This window comes from Stenella coeruleoalba (assembly GCF_951394435.1).
Source record: "Stenella coeruleoalba genome assembly, chromosome: 11".
In the NCBI taxonomy this organism is placed as follows: domain Eukaryota; kingdom Metazoa; phylum Chordata; class Mammalia; order Artiodactyla; family Delphinidae; genus Stenella; species Stenella coeruleoalba.
In genome coordinates, this window is record NC_137157.1 from 7,424,230 (window position 1) to 7,438,782 (window position 14,553).

Consider the following 14,553-nt stretch of genomic DNA (forward strand, 5'->3'; position numbering starts at 1 on the left):
AGATCTGGGAGGTTCATTAGCTATAGCACAGAGGAATATAGGTCTGGACAGCACAAATAAACCCAATGGCCAAGTTCGTATCATCCTTAATCGCAACACTAGGGAAGAAGCCAGGTTTGTTTTTTAGTTTTTCCCGAACTCTTTATTTGATGCCTCAAAGAAAGAATTTCATAGCAACTAAGTTTTAAATATGCTAATTCCATATCCCCTCCTGGATATTCACAATGCTATCAGTATATTATAGTTCCTAAAGAAATCTCTTTAACTTTGTTTAGTCCCACGTTTCCAAAATTTATTTGAGCGTGAAACACTTTCAAAACACCCAGTAACACATCCTATATAGTTTCCAGCAGCAGCCATTTAGGAATGCTGCTCGGTAAATTGCCTTCTGCGTGGCTTACTCGTTTATCCCTGGTTTATGCCCCTTACCATTTATCAGGGACTCCTCGGGGTACACGAACAGGGAGGGCCTCAGGTAATGGTGCTTCTTCAGCATTATCAAGGGCTTGAAACCGATGAGAATCAAACCTGGTTCATCAAACCGTTTAAGCTCTTCTGTTTCCTCTTTCTCTAATACAATCTGACGACTCCCATAGGTCTATAGAAGGGGAACGAGGGCCACATAGCGAGGATACACAGAGATGCGAAATGGTTGCCATAGGACACTAGCAAGTTAAAATCAGCTTTCTTCTAAGGAGCAGGAAGAGGGCTCATCAGAGGCATCTTCCTCCTATCAACAGCAATTGACATGTATTGAGTGCCAGCCAGGCACTTTACTTTTGCCACTCAGTTTATCATCTGTAACAATCCTAGGCAGTAAATGTTAAAAACTCTGTTTTACAGATGAGTGAACTGAGGCTCTACAGTTAGTAACTTGCTCCAGAGTATACAACCGAATTGGGCTTTGAACTGTACCACATCTGTCTGGTGCTAAAGGCCATGCTCTTCAGGCATTTGTTCCTTCCCTCATTTAATGTGTACTAAACTCTCAGCATCATCCCTGACACACAAAGGATGCTCAAACCTTACCTACTTATTGAGAGGACCTACGTCAGGTATTGTGCTAGGTCTCAGTGTAGGAGGCCCACACGCACACACACATACACACATACTACTTCCAAACTTTAACATTTGCATTTCGATCCTAAATATGTGATTAGTAACAGAACTTAGTAAAGGTCAAATTTGGGTTTTATAAACAAAAACAGAGCCCTTAAGACTTTTTGTAGGCACAGTTAATCAAGAAAGAAACTTAGTAACCGGAAGAGCTACTGCCTATGAATAAACCAACATGGAAAACTAGCTACTTCCAAAATGGAAGGAGAAATTTCTTGTCGTCTTCTCCTCCTGAAAAGTAGGGCAAGACACTCTGGCCTGAAATTTGTGCTCCAAAAGACATCTCGAGGGTTGAATCAAAATAATATTTAATTTTAGTCACTTAGTTGATCCTTCTAGGTCCTGAACTTAGGCAAAATCCGCTCTCCCACGTTTTGCATAACTAAAAAGGAAGAATGACTCACTTGATTTTAATTTCAGATATCAAATCCTTCTATAGGGAACTACATTCAATATCCTGAGATAAACCATATGGAAAAGAATATTTAAAATGTATATATATATGTATAACAGAATCACTTTGCTGTACAGCAGAAATTAACAGAACTTTGTAAATCAACTGTACTTCAATTAAAAAAAATCCTTCTATAGATTGAACAAAGGTGAGAGGATGAGGAGAGATAATGTTCTGCATCCTTAGTATGTCTTTCAGGTTAAGAAAGGCATGCGGGGGGCTTCCCTGGTGGCGCAGTGGTTGAGAGTCCGCCTGCCAATGCAGGGGACACGGGTTCGTGCCCGGGTCCGGGAGGATCCCACATGCCACGGGACCCGTAAGCCATGGCCGCTGAGCCTGCGCGTCCGGAGCCTGTGCTCCGCAGCGGGAGAGGCCACAATGGTGAGAGTCCCGCATACCGCAAAAAAAGAGGGTATCATTTCAAGGCACAGGAAAAACTGGTTAGTTTGGCAAAAAAAAAAAAATCTCCCTAAAACGAGGGTACTTCACACCTAACACACTTTCTTTCCCTAGCTCATCTCCCTAGTTAACTATAAAACAATTTCTGCCACTGTACTGGAATTAGACTGTTAAGACTCAGAGCAGCATGTGCTGGCTGATCGAGGGCTGAAGTTTTCACTGACACCTCTTCCAAATACTGGCTCTAACTTTCTAGCTCCCAAGGTATTACTGATCTAGATGCCATATTCCAAAGGGTAATGACAACAACTTTCTAGCTTGGCTAGAAAGATGCGCACATGAAAGTTATTTAACTAGTTAGGCTGATCATGTCTCCCCCTCCCTGTTAACTCTTCAACAGGACAAAATTCAGTAAGAAGGCAGAGACCTACCTGGGACCTCTTGGTGTCGCTAGGCAAAAGCAAACTGCCTGTATTTACATTAAATGTCCGGGTCTTGGTTTTCACTGGTTCATTTGTTTCCCGATAAAGCCTCACTGGAGAAGGTTTGAGAGCCTTCTGGACCATATTGTAAATGCCAACAGTGAGCGCTACATCTTTGTTGAGCTTAAGCTTCAACCTGAAGGAGAGAAAAACTTTTTAATTTGGACAGAAAGAGTATATTTTCCTATCTAAAATTCATTCATGGCACCCAAGCCCTGATTTGTTTTATTCTCTCCAATAACCTAAGCTTTTCGAATACAAATATAAAGCTTTTTAATAATACAATGGAGTTTGCTGTAATACATCTCAGTGTTTATATTGCACAATATTAGTCTCAGAATGTATTGTTAACTCCTTAAAATAATGATAAAGAATGTACCGTAATAAAAATAATGATTTTTTAAATAGAGCCTAGCAATTTATTAAATCACTTTACAGTTATTCTCTCATTTAATCATCATTATAATCCTATAAGTACTACATTATCTGCTGCTTCTGCTTGTCTACTATACCTTCCCTCTTATTTTAACAATGAAACCCCAATTTTTCTTAGGGAACCACCCTTGCCCCACTGCAGTTTTAGGAAAATGTTCATCCAGGTGCTATGCTTTACCCTGACCAAGAGATAGGCACATCTGGCCCAGGCTCAAGCCATCAGACTTATTCTCCTGAGAATCTGGGTCTTAAACAGTGACCAAGAAAGGACACGGTTGGAGGGGATGCTTGCTGACAGTGGTACCCCAAAGACACTGTCAATAATTTTTATTTTCTAGATTCCTGGTGCCGCCCTGGTTCCTATACTACCCACCCTGTTCAGGATTTTGTTTTAATATGCTGAAATTAGTCAAGAGTCAGTGTCTGTTACTTGCTACCCAATAACCTTATTGTTGTCATTTTTACAGATGAAAACACTGAGGCTCAGGGATGTTATCTAACTTGCCCAAAGACATACAACTAATGAAAACTGGTATTCAAATTCACGTATGTCTGATTCAAAGCTCAGGTACTTTTCCTTTATAACATTTTGCTCCAGCGTATTTATATCAACATCTTAAGCACAAACAGGACCTCTTGAAAATGTGTTCTATAATAAAGACAACATGCAAAAATATTTACAATACAATACTGTGGGGAAAAAAGGCAGAACAGAAAACTAACCTGTGCTACACGTTCTCTTCAAGCACACACAGAACATTCTCTAGGATAGACCATATACTGAGACACAAGACAAGTCTAAATGCATCTAAAAAAATTGAAATTGGAAATTCCCTGGTGGTCCAGTGGTTAGGACTCTGCGCTTCCACTGCAGGGGACACAGGTCAATCCCTGGTCAGGGAACTAAGATCTCACATGCTGTGCAGCGCAGCCAAAAAGGAAAAAATAAAAAGGATTGCTATCATACAAAATATGTTCTTTACCCCAAATGGAACTAAGTTAGAAATCCACAACAGAGAGAAATCTGGGAAAACCTCAAATATTTGGAAAGTAAACAATACAATTCTAAATAACCCAGGAGGTCAAAGGAGAAATCACAAGGGAAATTTAAAATGATTTTGAACTGAATGAAAGTGAAAACACAACATATCAAAAGGTATAGGATGCAGCTAAATCAGTGCTCAGAGGGAAATTTATAGCTTTAAAACCTTTACCCCAAAAGAAGAAAAGTCTTAAATTAATAACCCAGTCTTCACTGTTGTAGAATGTTTAGCAGTATTTACTTTAAAGAAGAGAACATGTTTAAACAAGTTATAGCTAGTTCAAAGATATATTGGTTCACACAGTAGAAAGAACATTGGTTTGGGACAGAGCCCTGACTAGAAATTTTAGGTTCCTGGAGCAAGCACCTGGTAGGTATGGTACAATTTGGTAATGTATGATGTGCCCCAGAGATGAGTGTTAGTAACAGATGGGCATTAGTAATAACACCACCCATTTGATGGCTTCCTACTTTAAATCATTCCGGCTTACTAGGTGTTAAACACAGTTGTTTAAAGGCTGCTGAAGGAGAGCTGACAATAAATGTAACCGATTTAAAAACTGCACAATCTGCAAAAGTAATTTTTTAAGATTGTTGTGCCCTCTAAATTTTAGTATCCTGGGAAAAAGCACTGGTCAATGTGGTCTACTATGGCCTCAGGCTTCAAGTGACCTTAGTTCTATTTCTGAACCAAAAGAGCCAATCGGCTAGTCCCCCCACCCCATATTAAATGTTCACATCTATAAACTAAGGTACCTTTCGACCTTGAAAATGTCATAACTCTAAGTTAAGACAGAATTATAGTATAACATCATGTGGTTTGTGTCATACCAAGGAAAGGAAAATGTGAAAGCCCACAGCACAAAACAAGCTGCTTATGTTAAACGTCATCTGAAATGATTTAAGGTTAATAAATGTTACTAATGGGTAGGTTTCAACCCAACTCAAAGCACTGTTTTTATAGATTAAATGAGGTAATTATGTTAACAAAGAACTTAGGACATACGGATGAACTGGTTTGCAGGGCATAAATAGAGACACAGGTGGCACAGTGGTTAAGAATCTGCCTGCCAGTGCAGGGGACACAGATTCAAGCCCTGGTCCGGGAAGATCCCACATGCCGCGGAACAACTAAGCCCGCGCGCCACAGCTACTGGGCCTGCGCTCTAGAGCCCGCGAGCCACAACTACTGGGCCCACGTGCTGCAACTACTGAAGCCTGCCCACCCTAGAGCCCGTGCTCTGCAACAAGAGAAGCCACCTCAATGAGAAGCCCGCGCACCGCAACACCCCGCACGCAGCAAGAAAGACCCAACGCAGCCAAAAATAAATAAATATATTTATTAAAAGAAAGAAAGAAAGAAAGAAAGAAATAGAGACACAGATGTAGAGAACAAACGTATGGACACCAAGGGGGGTAAAGTGGCAGGGGTGGGAGTGGTGGTGTGATGAATTGGGAGATTGGGATTGACATAGATACACTAATATGTATAAAATGGATAACTAATAAGAACCTGCAGTATAAAAAATAAATAAAATTCTAAAATTCACAAAAAAAAAAGAACTTAGGACAGTGCCTGGCACATAATAATTATGCAATAAAATAATTCTATTATTTTATTATAGCAAGAATAAGTGTAATAATTTTCTAAGCCTTAGGCAATTAATTCTCAAACAGCTCCAATTTATTATTATTACTACCAAGTATCCTATAATGACTCTTTCACAAAATAGTAAGAATAGCTAACGTTTATAATTACTATGTTATTCCATTTAATCATCACAGCAGCCCTATAAAGAGGGACCATTTTTGCTCCCATTTTACTGAGGCTCAGAGAAGTTACATGATTTACCCCAGGTCACACAGCAGAGGACTAGAATCTGAGCCAATCTGACTCTAGAACCTACTTTTAACCACCATTTTATCCCCCCTGCCACTCCCACCAATATGCGTAGATTTCCAAATTATAGTAGTAACAATATTCTACCATTTCAGGAAGGAGAAAAGGTGACAGGGTAATTGTTTGAGGAAAGAGAAATAGTTCCTGGGAGGAAAAGGAGAACAATGACAAAACTATAACTGTAGCAATGAGCTGCTTCATGGTTTCCTTAAAATATTTAATTTCATGGGTTTTCTAGTAGAATTGTCAGTAATCTCTTGAAAACAGCTCAAAAACTACCAAGGGTCTTATTCCTCTATACTGAGGAAACTAGTCTAAAATGAAAGTCTGATGCTCTTTAGGAAGAAACACTGAGGCGGCCTTAGGATTCTAATGTCAAAGGTCTCTAAAGGAAGATAATCCAACCACCTGGTTCTTATTGGTCTCAAGTTTATAAGAAATTAGAATAACACAATTTTAACAACAATGATAATAACTAAAATTTATTGAGTTTTTGCTCTATACCAGGTACTATCGTTATCCCCAATTTACAGAGGAGAAGAAAACAGACAATGTCCTAGTGAGTGCAACTGAGGATACCGTTAGCCGCAACTGTTTACCCCAAAGGAGTGGAGAGCTGTTTTATTTTGGAGAAACAGCATACCAGCTCTTTCTAGAGAAAGAGAAGCAAATAGCTTGTGCTATCCTGAAATAAAGCAAGTTTTTTTTTTAGAGGAACAGTGAGGCAGTGGTACAGCCCAGAGTTAAGGAGCCAGGGAGGTCAAAGCCATGCACTGCTTATGATCAGTTAGGGGCCTTGTGGGCAGCTGACCCGGGCTTAGTGCCTACCTGTAGAGCACGCGCTTCCTGGTCTCCTTGGCGCGAACCTTCCTCGACAGGTCTTCGAGCTTGCTCGACTCCTCAAAGTGAACCCCTATGTCCTCATCCTCTGCTATGCTGATAATATCTCTGTAGAACAAGGATATGTCAAAGCCCCCACGTTTCCTTAGGTGCAACAAGTCAAGGAAGATACCTGGAGCGAGGATAGACAAAAGTGAGGGGAAACAATTTCCAGCAAGGGAGAATTTTTTTCAGTTAAGTTTAATTATGCTGTTAAAAGCTCCCAAAGAACTAGATTGATTATAAACATTTTCAGGACTTAGAGAAAGTGGTTAAGGGGATCAGCTGCTCTAATGACTTCAGACAACTTATTCAAATAACCACCATTTGTGGTGGCGTTAAAGTCAAGAAAAGCTCCCTCTGGTAGAGCCCTTCAGACAACTAATGGCCTGGTCATTTTCACTGGGAATATTACATAGGGGTCTCCCCCAGCTTCACTACATTGTGTCATTTTACTTTGAAGGGTGAAAAGCAACTATTTGACATCAGCTATAAAAAAGCAAAAAAAAATTAAGTGCCAAGTTAAAAGAACAGGGGGCAACTTCCCTGGAGGTCCAGTGGTTAAGACTCCTCGATTCCATTGCAGGCAGCACGGGTCCGATCCCTGGTCGGGGAACTAAGATCCCACAAGCCGCACAATGCGGCCAAAGAAATAAAATAAAAGAACAGGGGAATGCCGACCTGTGTCACGGAGATCCCCAGCTTTGGTCCTGGCCCTGCTGGCTTTGGCACTGTCATTGCCGTGGGGGTCATCTTCATTGGTGAAAAGCATGATCCTCTTATGGCTCATCTTGAACTGGACATCGCTAAAGAGGTTGGCGCAGACCCACAGTACTTCACTTAGGGAGTAGTCAGATCCGTGGCCAATTAGGTCTTGGAAATGTTTCTTCCCCTCCTGCCCCTTAAAGCGGTCAAGCTCTAGCACTCGTTTAGCACCTGATCAGAGACAGGGAGTCAAATGGGCAGAAAAGTCGGAACAGCGTCAGTGTTTTACAAGACTAACAGAAGCTCTTTCTCACCCAGAGCTGTTTAACCCACATAACAAAAGTCTACACCCCAGTAAGAACCCCCTTGTGCAGGAAAGCATACTCCCAGTCAAGATGTTATCTGCTTCCTTCTTCACATCCCCCTTTGTGTATGTTAGTGACCTTCTCATGTAAGGGAAAAGCTGATCTTAGAATACTACTGACCTGGATTATCCAATTCCTGCAAGACGTAAATATTTTTGAAATTCACTGAATTTTTGTCCTTCTTGGTACCATAGAACACCACTGCCAAGAGATCTCGATCACTGCTTATGATCTTACTGGTGTATACACTCCGGATACACTGAAAAAACAAACATAAAATTTCAATTAATATTTAACTACGTACCACTAAACTTAAGCTCCACAGGTGCCTGACACATAGTAGGGCACTCAATATATATTTGCTGAATTTGTACATGGCATTAGAGTAAGGCGTGACCCCTACCTTCAGGAAACTCATAATCCAGTGAGGGTGATGGTCATTTATATTATGTATAACACAAAGCAAAGTGTGGTTAAGTATACAACAGACATATAAGCAGTCCCTACAATAAGAAATCGGAGAATTCAAAACATGTAGGGCTTCCCTGGTGGTGCAGTGGTTGAGAGTCCGCCTGCTGATGCAGGGGACGCGGGTTCGTGCCCCAGTCCGGGAAGATCCCACATGCCGCGGAGCGGCTGGGCCCGTGAGCCATGGCCGCTGAGCCTGCGCGTCCTCAGCCTGTGCTCTGCAACGGGAGAGGCCACAACAGTGAGAGGCCCGTGTACCGAAAAAAAAAAAAAAAACATGTATATACTCCGGAAGGAAACTCTGCTATAGGGAAATAAAAATCAATAAAAGCCCAGCACTAGAATCGGAAAACGTGGATTTGAGTCCCAATGATGTCACTTACTTAATTGGCTGAGTTTGAACAGGCCATTTGATCATTCCTCAAGTAGCTTTTTTTTTTTTAATGTGGACCATTTTTAAAGTCTTTATTGAATTTTTTACAATATTACTTCTGTTTATGTTTTGGTTTTTTGGCCCTGAAGCATGTGAGATCTTAGCTCTCTGACCAGGGATCAAACCCACACCCCCTGCATTGGAAGGCAAAGTCTTAACCACTGGACCACCAGGGAAGTCTCTTTTCCTCAAGCAGCTTGATACCAAGAAACAAAATTTACATATATAAAATAATTACATATATAAAAGGTTTAAGTGAATGTTAGTATATGTGACATTAATAAATAATGGAAAATAAATCTATACCTACTAAAAGCAACTTTTGAAATAAAATTTGCCTAATTACACAATTAAACACATCAGTATTCCAGGAAATATAAACTAAAGCCATATCTAGTAAATCAGTGTCTCATAAGTGGTCAGTCCTGGTGGCCTATAATTCTGGGGGTACTGACAAAATTAAGTTTCTGATTCTGCAAAACTGAGGAATAAACCAACAATGGTGACCTCCCTCCATATCCTGCTTGAGACTCTACCTGGCCTTCCTCCATAGCAATTCTCTCCTTAAATGCAGAACTTACGGTATGTCTAGTCATTGACAGTTATCTTCATGGCAAGCAATCATTTCTTTTTATTTATTTGTTTATATATTTATTTTTCATATTTATTTATTTATTTGGCTATGCTGGGCAGGATCTTTAGTTGCGGCATGCGAAATCTTAGTTATAGCATGCAGGATCTAGTTCCCTGACCAGGGACCAAACCTGTGCCCCCTGCAGTAGAAGTCTTAACCACTGGACTGCCAGGGAAGTCCCAGTGAGGGCTTCTTTAGGTTCTACTATTAACCACCCCTCCCCACCCACACACACACACACACACAAACTAAAATAGAATTTTAGAAAATGTTTTTTCATTGCTCCTTATCAAATACATTACGTTCATCGGTGAATGTTTCACTTACTCACTACATAATACTACAGTTGCTTCTGGGTTCTCTAGGCGTTAGCATTTCATGAACCCTTTCAAATTACATGTAGAACTGTATCTTTTTGGGGAGAGGGTACATAGCCTTCATCACATCTTCAAAGAGGTCCATGGTCCAAAAAAGGTTAAAGCAGTGCTCCTCAAAGAGTGATCTCCAAACAACATCAGCGTCACCTGGGAGCTCTGTTGGAAATGCAAATTCTTGGTCCCTCCTCTAGACCTATAGAATCAGAAATTCTGATTGCAGGGTAAGGCCCTGCAATCTGTGTCAACAGCCCTGCAGGTGATTCTGATGTAGGTTAAAGTTTGCAAACCACTGCTTTAAAGTTAAGAATTGTTTTTATTAATTCTTTTTTTAGATGCAAGATATTCTGACTTGTCAATTGCAAGAACTGTCTGTGTACAAATTAGGACATGAGAAGCTTCTGTTTGGTTCCAAACTCCAGAAATATGAGAAATGAGATGTACAATAAATTCTTAAAAATTCTTCTCTATGAAGAAATACTAAACTTTTTAATTGAGGTGAAATTCACATAACAAAATTAATCTTTTTTTTTTTTTTTTGCGGTACGTGGGCCTCTCACTGTTGTGGCCTCTCCCGTTGCAGAGCACAGGCTCCGGACACGCTGGCTCAGTGGCCATGGCTCACGAGCCTAGCCGCTCAGCGGCATGTGGGATCTTCCCAGACCGGGGCACGAACCCGTGTTCCCTGCATCGTCAGGCGGACTCTCAACCACTGCACCACCAGAGAAGCCCCAAAATTAATCATTTAAAGTGAACAATTCAGTGTTCAATTTAGTACATTCACAATGTTGTGCAACCACCACTTCTATCTAGTTCCCAAACATTTTTATCATCCCAAAAGCAAACCCCATACCAATTAAGCAGTTGCTCCCTCCCCTGCAGCACCTGGTAACCACCAACCTGCATTCTCTATGGATTATCTATTCTATACTTCATATAAATGTAATCATACAGCATGTGACCTTTTGCCTGGCTTCTTTCACTTAATGTAATGTTTTCAGGGTTCATGCACCTTGTAGCATGTATCACTACTTCATTCCTTTTTATGACTAATATTCTACTGTATATATAAACATTTTGTATATCCACTGAAAAAGTTTTAGAATGAGATAGGGGTGGTGATTATTGCATGACGTGAATGACTAAATACCTTAAAACTGTATACTTTAAAATCGTTAATTTTGTTATGTGAATTATACCTCAATTTAAAAAGTAAAAATATTTAATCCTCATAACAATTTGACAAAGTAGGTACTATTATTTTATTTTTTATTTTTAATAAATGTATTTATTCATTTATTTTTGGCTGCACTGGGTCTTTGTTGCTGCGCACGGGCTTTCTCTAATTGCAGCAAGCCAGGGCTACTCTTTGTTGCAGCGCACAGGCTTCTCACTGCGGTGGCTTCTCTTGTTGCGCAGCACGGGCTCTAGGTGCGTGGGCGTCAGCAGTTGTGGCATGCGGGCTTCAGCAGTTGTGGCTCGCGGGCTCTAGAGTGCAGGCTCAGCAGTTGTGGCGCACGGGCTTAGTTGCTCCACGGCATGTGGCATCTTCCCGGACCAGGGCTCGAACCTGTGTCCCCTGCATTGGCAGGCAGATTCTTAACCACTGTGCCACAAGGGAAGCCCAAAGTAGGTACTATTATTATCTCCATTTTACAGATGAGAAAACATATCAAGAGCTTCAGCAACTCTTCCAATATCATACAGTTTGTAAGTGGCAGAATCAAGATCTGAGTAGCTGTTATTTATTTAATTGGGTAAACACCTAGGAGGGGAACTGCTGGCTCATGTAAGTCTACGTTTAACTCTTTGAGGAACTGCCAAACTGTTTTCCACAGCAGCTGATCCATTTCACATTCCCACCGACAATGTATGAGAGTTCCAATTTCTACATCCTTGTCAACACTTCTTATTGTCCCTTTCTTTTTTTTTTTAAATTACAGCAGTCCTAGTGGGTGGGTATGATACCTCATTGTGGTTTTGATTTGTATTTCTCTAATACCTAAAAATATTGAGCATCTCTTCATGTGCTTTTGGCCATTTGTACATCTTTAGAGAAATGTATATTCAAGTTTTGTGCCCATTTTTAAATTGGGTTGTTTGTCTTTTTGTTGTAATAATCTTTTTCAACCACAGGTAACACTCAACTACAAAAGGACTCATCTCCACACCATAATAGCTGGAACTTCTTTCCTTCCTTTACACTGACATCTCTATAGAAAGAGGAGCCCACTTCTGCTACCAGGGCTAACACAGAAGGTGGAAGCAGTGTAGTCCCAGGGTCGGAAGTTCAAACCCAAAATAAAATGGGCCTGTTCTCCAACACTGCTACTCTTTTTTTTTTTTTTAAGTTTATTTATTTATTTATTTATTTTTGGCTGCGTTGGGTCTTTGTTGCTGCGTGTGAGCTTTCTCTAATTGCGGCAAGCGGGGGCTACTCTTTTTTTTGTTTAAAGGAATTTTGCCTTATTTATTTATTTATTTATTTATTTATTTATTTATTTATGGCTGTGTTGGCTCTTCGTTTCTGTGCGAGGGCTTTCTCTAGTTGCAGCAAGTGGGGGCCACTCCTGATCGCGGTGCGCAGGCCTCTCACTATTGCGGCCTCTCTTGTTGCGGAGCACAGGCTCCAGATGTGCCGGCTCAGTAATTGTGGCTCACGGGGCCTGTTGCTCCACGGCATGTGGGATCCTCCCAGACCAGGGCTCAAACCCGTGTCCCCTGCATTGGCAGGCAGATTCTCAACCACTGCGCCACCAGGAAAGCCCCGGGGCTACTCTTCGTTGCGGAGCGTGGGCTTCTCATTGCGGTAGCTTCTCTTTTTGCATAACACGGGCTCTAGGCACACAGGCTTCAGTAGTTGTGGCACGCGGGCTCTAAAGCACAGGCTCAGTAGCTGTGGCACATGGGCCTAGTTGCCCCGTGGCATGTGGGATCTTCCTGGACCAGGGATTGAACCCATGTCTCCTGCATTGGCAGGCGGATTCTTAACCACTGTGCCGCCAGGGAAGTCTCCATATTTTTTAAAGTGGTGTTGATACTTTTTGTTGTTTGCTTAATTAAATGAAAGGTAGTCTTACCTGGATGCTCATGTCAAAAGGAGTCAACTCATCTTCATCCTGAGTTTCAAACATGGCCTCAGAAGCATCAATCAAAAAAATCAAACTATCTCTTCCTGAATATTTATAATCTCCTATGGGGAAAAAAATAGAAGGAAATGTTTGCCCTTGTTTTATATTTATCATGTTTATTATTCATATAAAACAAACAGAGGGACTTCCCTGCTGGTGCAGTGGTTAAGACTCGCACTCCCAACACAGGGGGCTAGGGTTTGACCTCTCGTCAGGGAACTAGATCTCACATGCATGCCGCAACCAAGAGTTCACATGCCAAAACTAAGGAGCTGCTGAACTGCAACTAAGGAGTCTGCCTGCCAGGGCTTCCCTGGTGGCGCAGTGGTTGAGAGTCCGCCTGCCGATGCAGGGGACACGGGTTCGTGCCCGGGTCCGGGAAGATCCCACATGCCGCGGAGCAACTGGGCCCATGAGCCATGGCCGCTGAGCCTGCGCGTCTGGAGCCTGTGCTCCGCAACGGGAGAGGCCACAACGGTGAGAGGCCCATGTACCGCGGAAAAAAAAAAAAAAAAAAGGAGTCTGCCTGCCGCAACTAAGACCCGGGACAACCAAATTAATTAATTAAATCATCCGTCATAAGCATGTCAAAAAAAAAAAAAACCCAAAACTTCTAAGAAATGGAATTAAAATAAAATAAAATAAAACAAATAAAGTAAAATAAAACAAATAGAGAAAAGCCCATTAAGCAAAATTATAATCTGAGGAATTCCCTAAGGTGAACACCCTTAGGGAATTTCTTGGTGGGCCAGTGGTTAGGACTCCATGCTTTCACTGCTAAGGGCGCGGGTTCAATTGCTGGTCAGGGAACTAAGATCCCGCAAGCCACAAGCTGCGCAATGCAGCCAAAAAAACAAGAAAAAAAGTGAACACCCTTAAAACCACCATGCACATCAGGCAATTGAATCTTGCCAGTCACCCCAGAAGCCCTCTCCAGGTCGCCTCCCAATTTTAACACCCACCTTCCTCCCAAGAGTAATCACCATCCTGACTTTTGGTAATCACTTCATTTTTTTCTTTATAATCATCCAAGCCAACATTCCTAAACACTGGTTTTGACTTTAAAAAAAACAAAAGCTTTTAAAGCCTCTTATAATCTGTAGATACCCCCTCTGTCTTTTGTCTCATAATTTATTTGCTGAAAAACCTGGATATTATGTCATATAGTTTTCCACCTTCTGGATTTTGCTGACTGCATTCTTTTGGTGTAGATTAACATAGTCCTCTGTCTTTTCTACTAAGGACCTAGAGAGGCTTCATTGGATTTGGGTTTTGGTTTTTTTTTTCTGGCATGATTACATTATAGGTGATGTTGAGTTTTTCATAAAACGGCATATAATATCTGGTTGTCTCCCTTTTTGACGATGCTGCTTCCTAATGCAGTAAATTTAATTACCCATCTTTTCTGAAGCAATACAGCAATACGTGTCAAGGGCCTTAAACAAAAATTCTACCTTGAGCCAGTGAACTCTACTTCTTAGGAATCTATCTTAAGAAAATAAAATATGGAAAAACCCTATGCAAAAATTTCCACAATGTTGTTTATTAAAGAAACTGAAAACTAAAATGTCCAACAAAAGGTAGAATGAACAAATTATAGCATATTTAAAATGATTTATAGAGGCTATATTTGCAGTTACATGGAAAGATATATCTATAATACAGTAAGAAAAAAAGACAGAACACAAAACTGTGTATATATGTTTAAAATTCTTTTTGAAGATGTAAATTTTGAA

The 14,553-nt window shown here is 40.9% G+C and overlaps 1 protein-coding gene across 4 annotated transcripts in view; it reads right to left on the bottom strand.

The window, feature by feature from the left end:
* Window positions 1-14,553, bottom strand: part of XRCC6 (X-ray repair cross complementing 6) — a 29,566-nt gene that overhangs the window by 12,797 nt on the left and 2,216 nt on the right. For 2 of the 4 annotated variants that reach the window (XM_079938213.1, XM_079938210.1), the window contains exons 3-8: window positions 12,767-12,879; window positions 7,898-8,036; window positions 7,389-7,643; window positions 6,657-6,840; window positions 2,401-2,587; window positions 430-598 (exon numbers count right to left, since the gene is read on the bottom strand). In XM_079938213.1, the coding sequence (XP_079794339.1) occupies window positions 430-598; window positions 2,401-2,587; window positions 6,657-6,840; window positions 7,389-7,643; window positions 7,898-8,036; window positions 12,767-12,879 (1,047 nt within the window). The remainder of the gene's footprint in view (window positions 1-429; window positions 599-2,400; window positions 2,588-6,656; window positions 6,841-7,388; window positions 7,644-7,897; window positions 8,037-12,766; window positions 12,880-14,553) is intronic. The other 2 variants (XM_079938212.1, XM_079938211.1) reach the window with 1 other exon arrangement.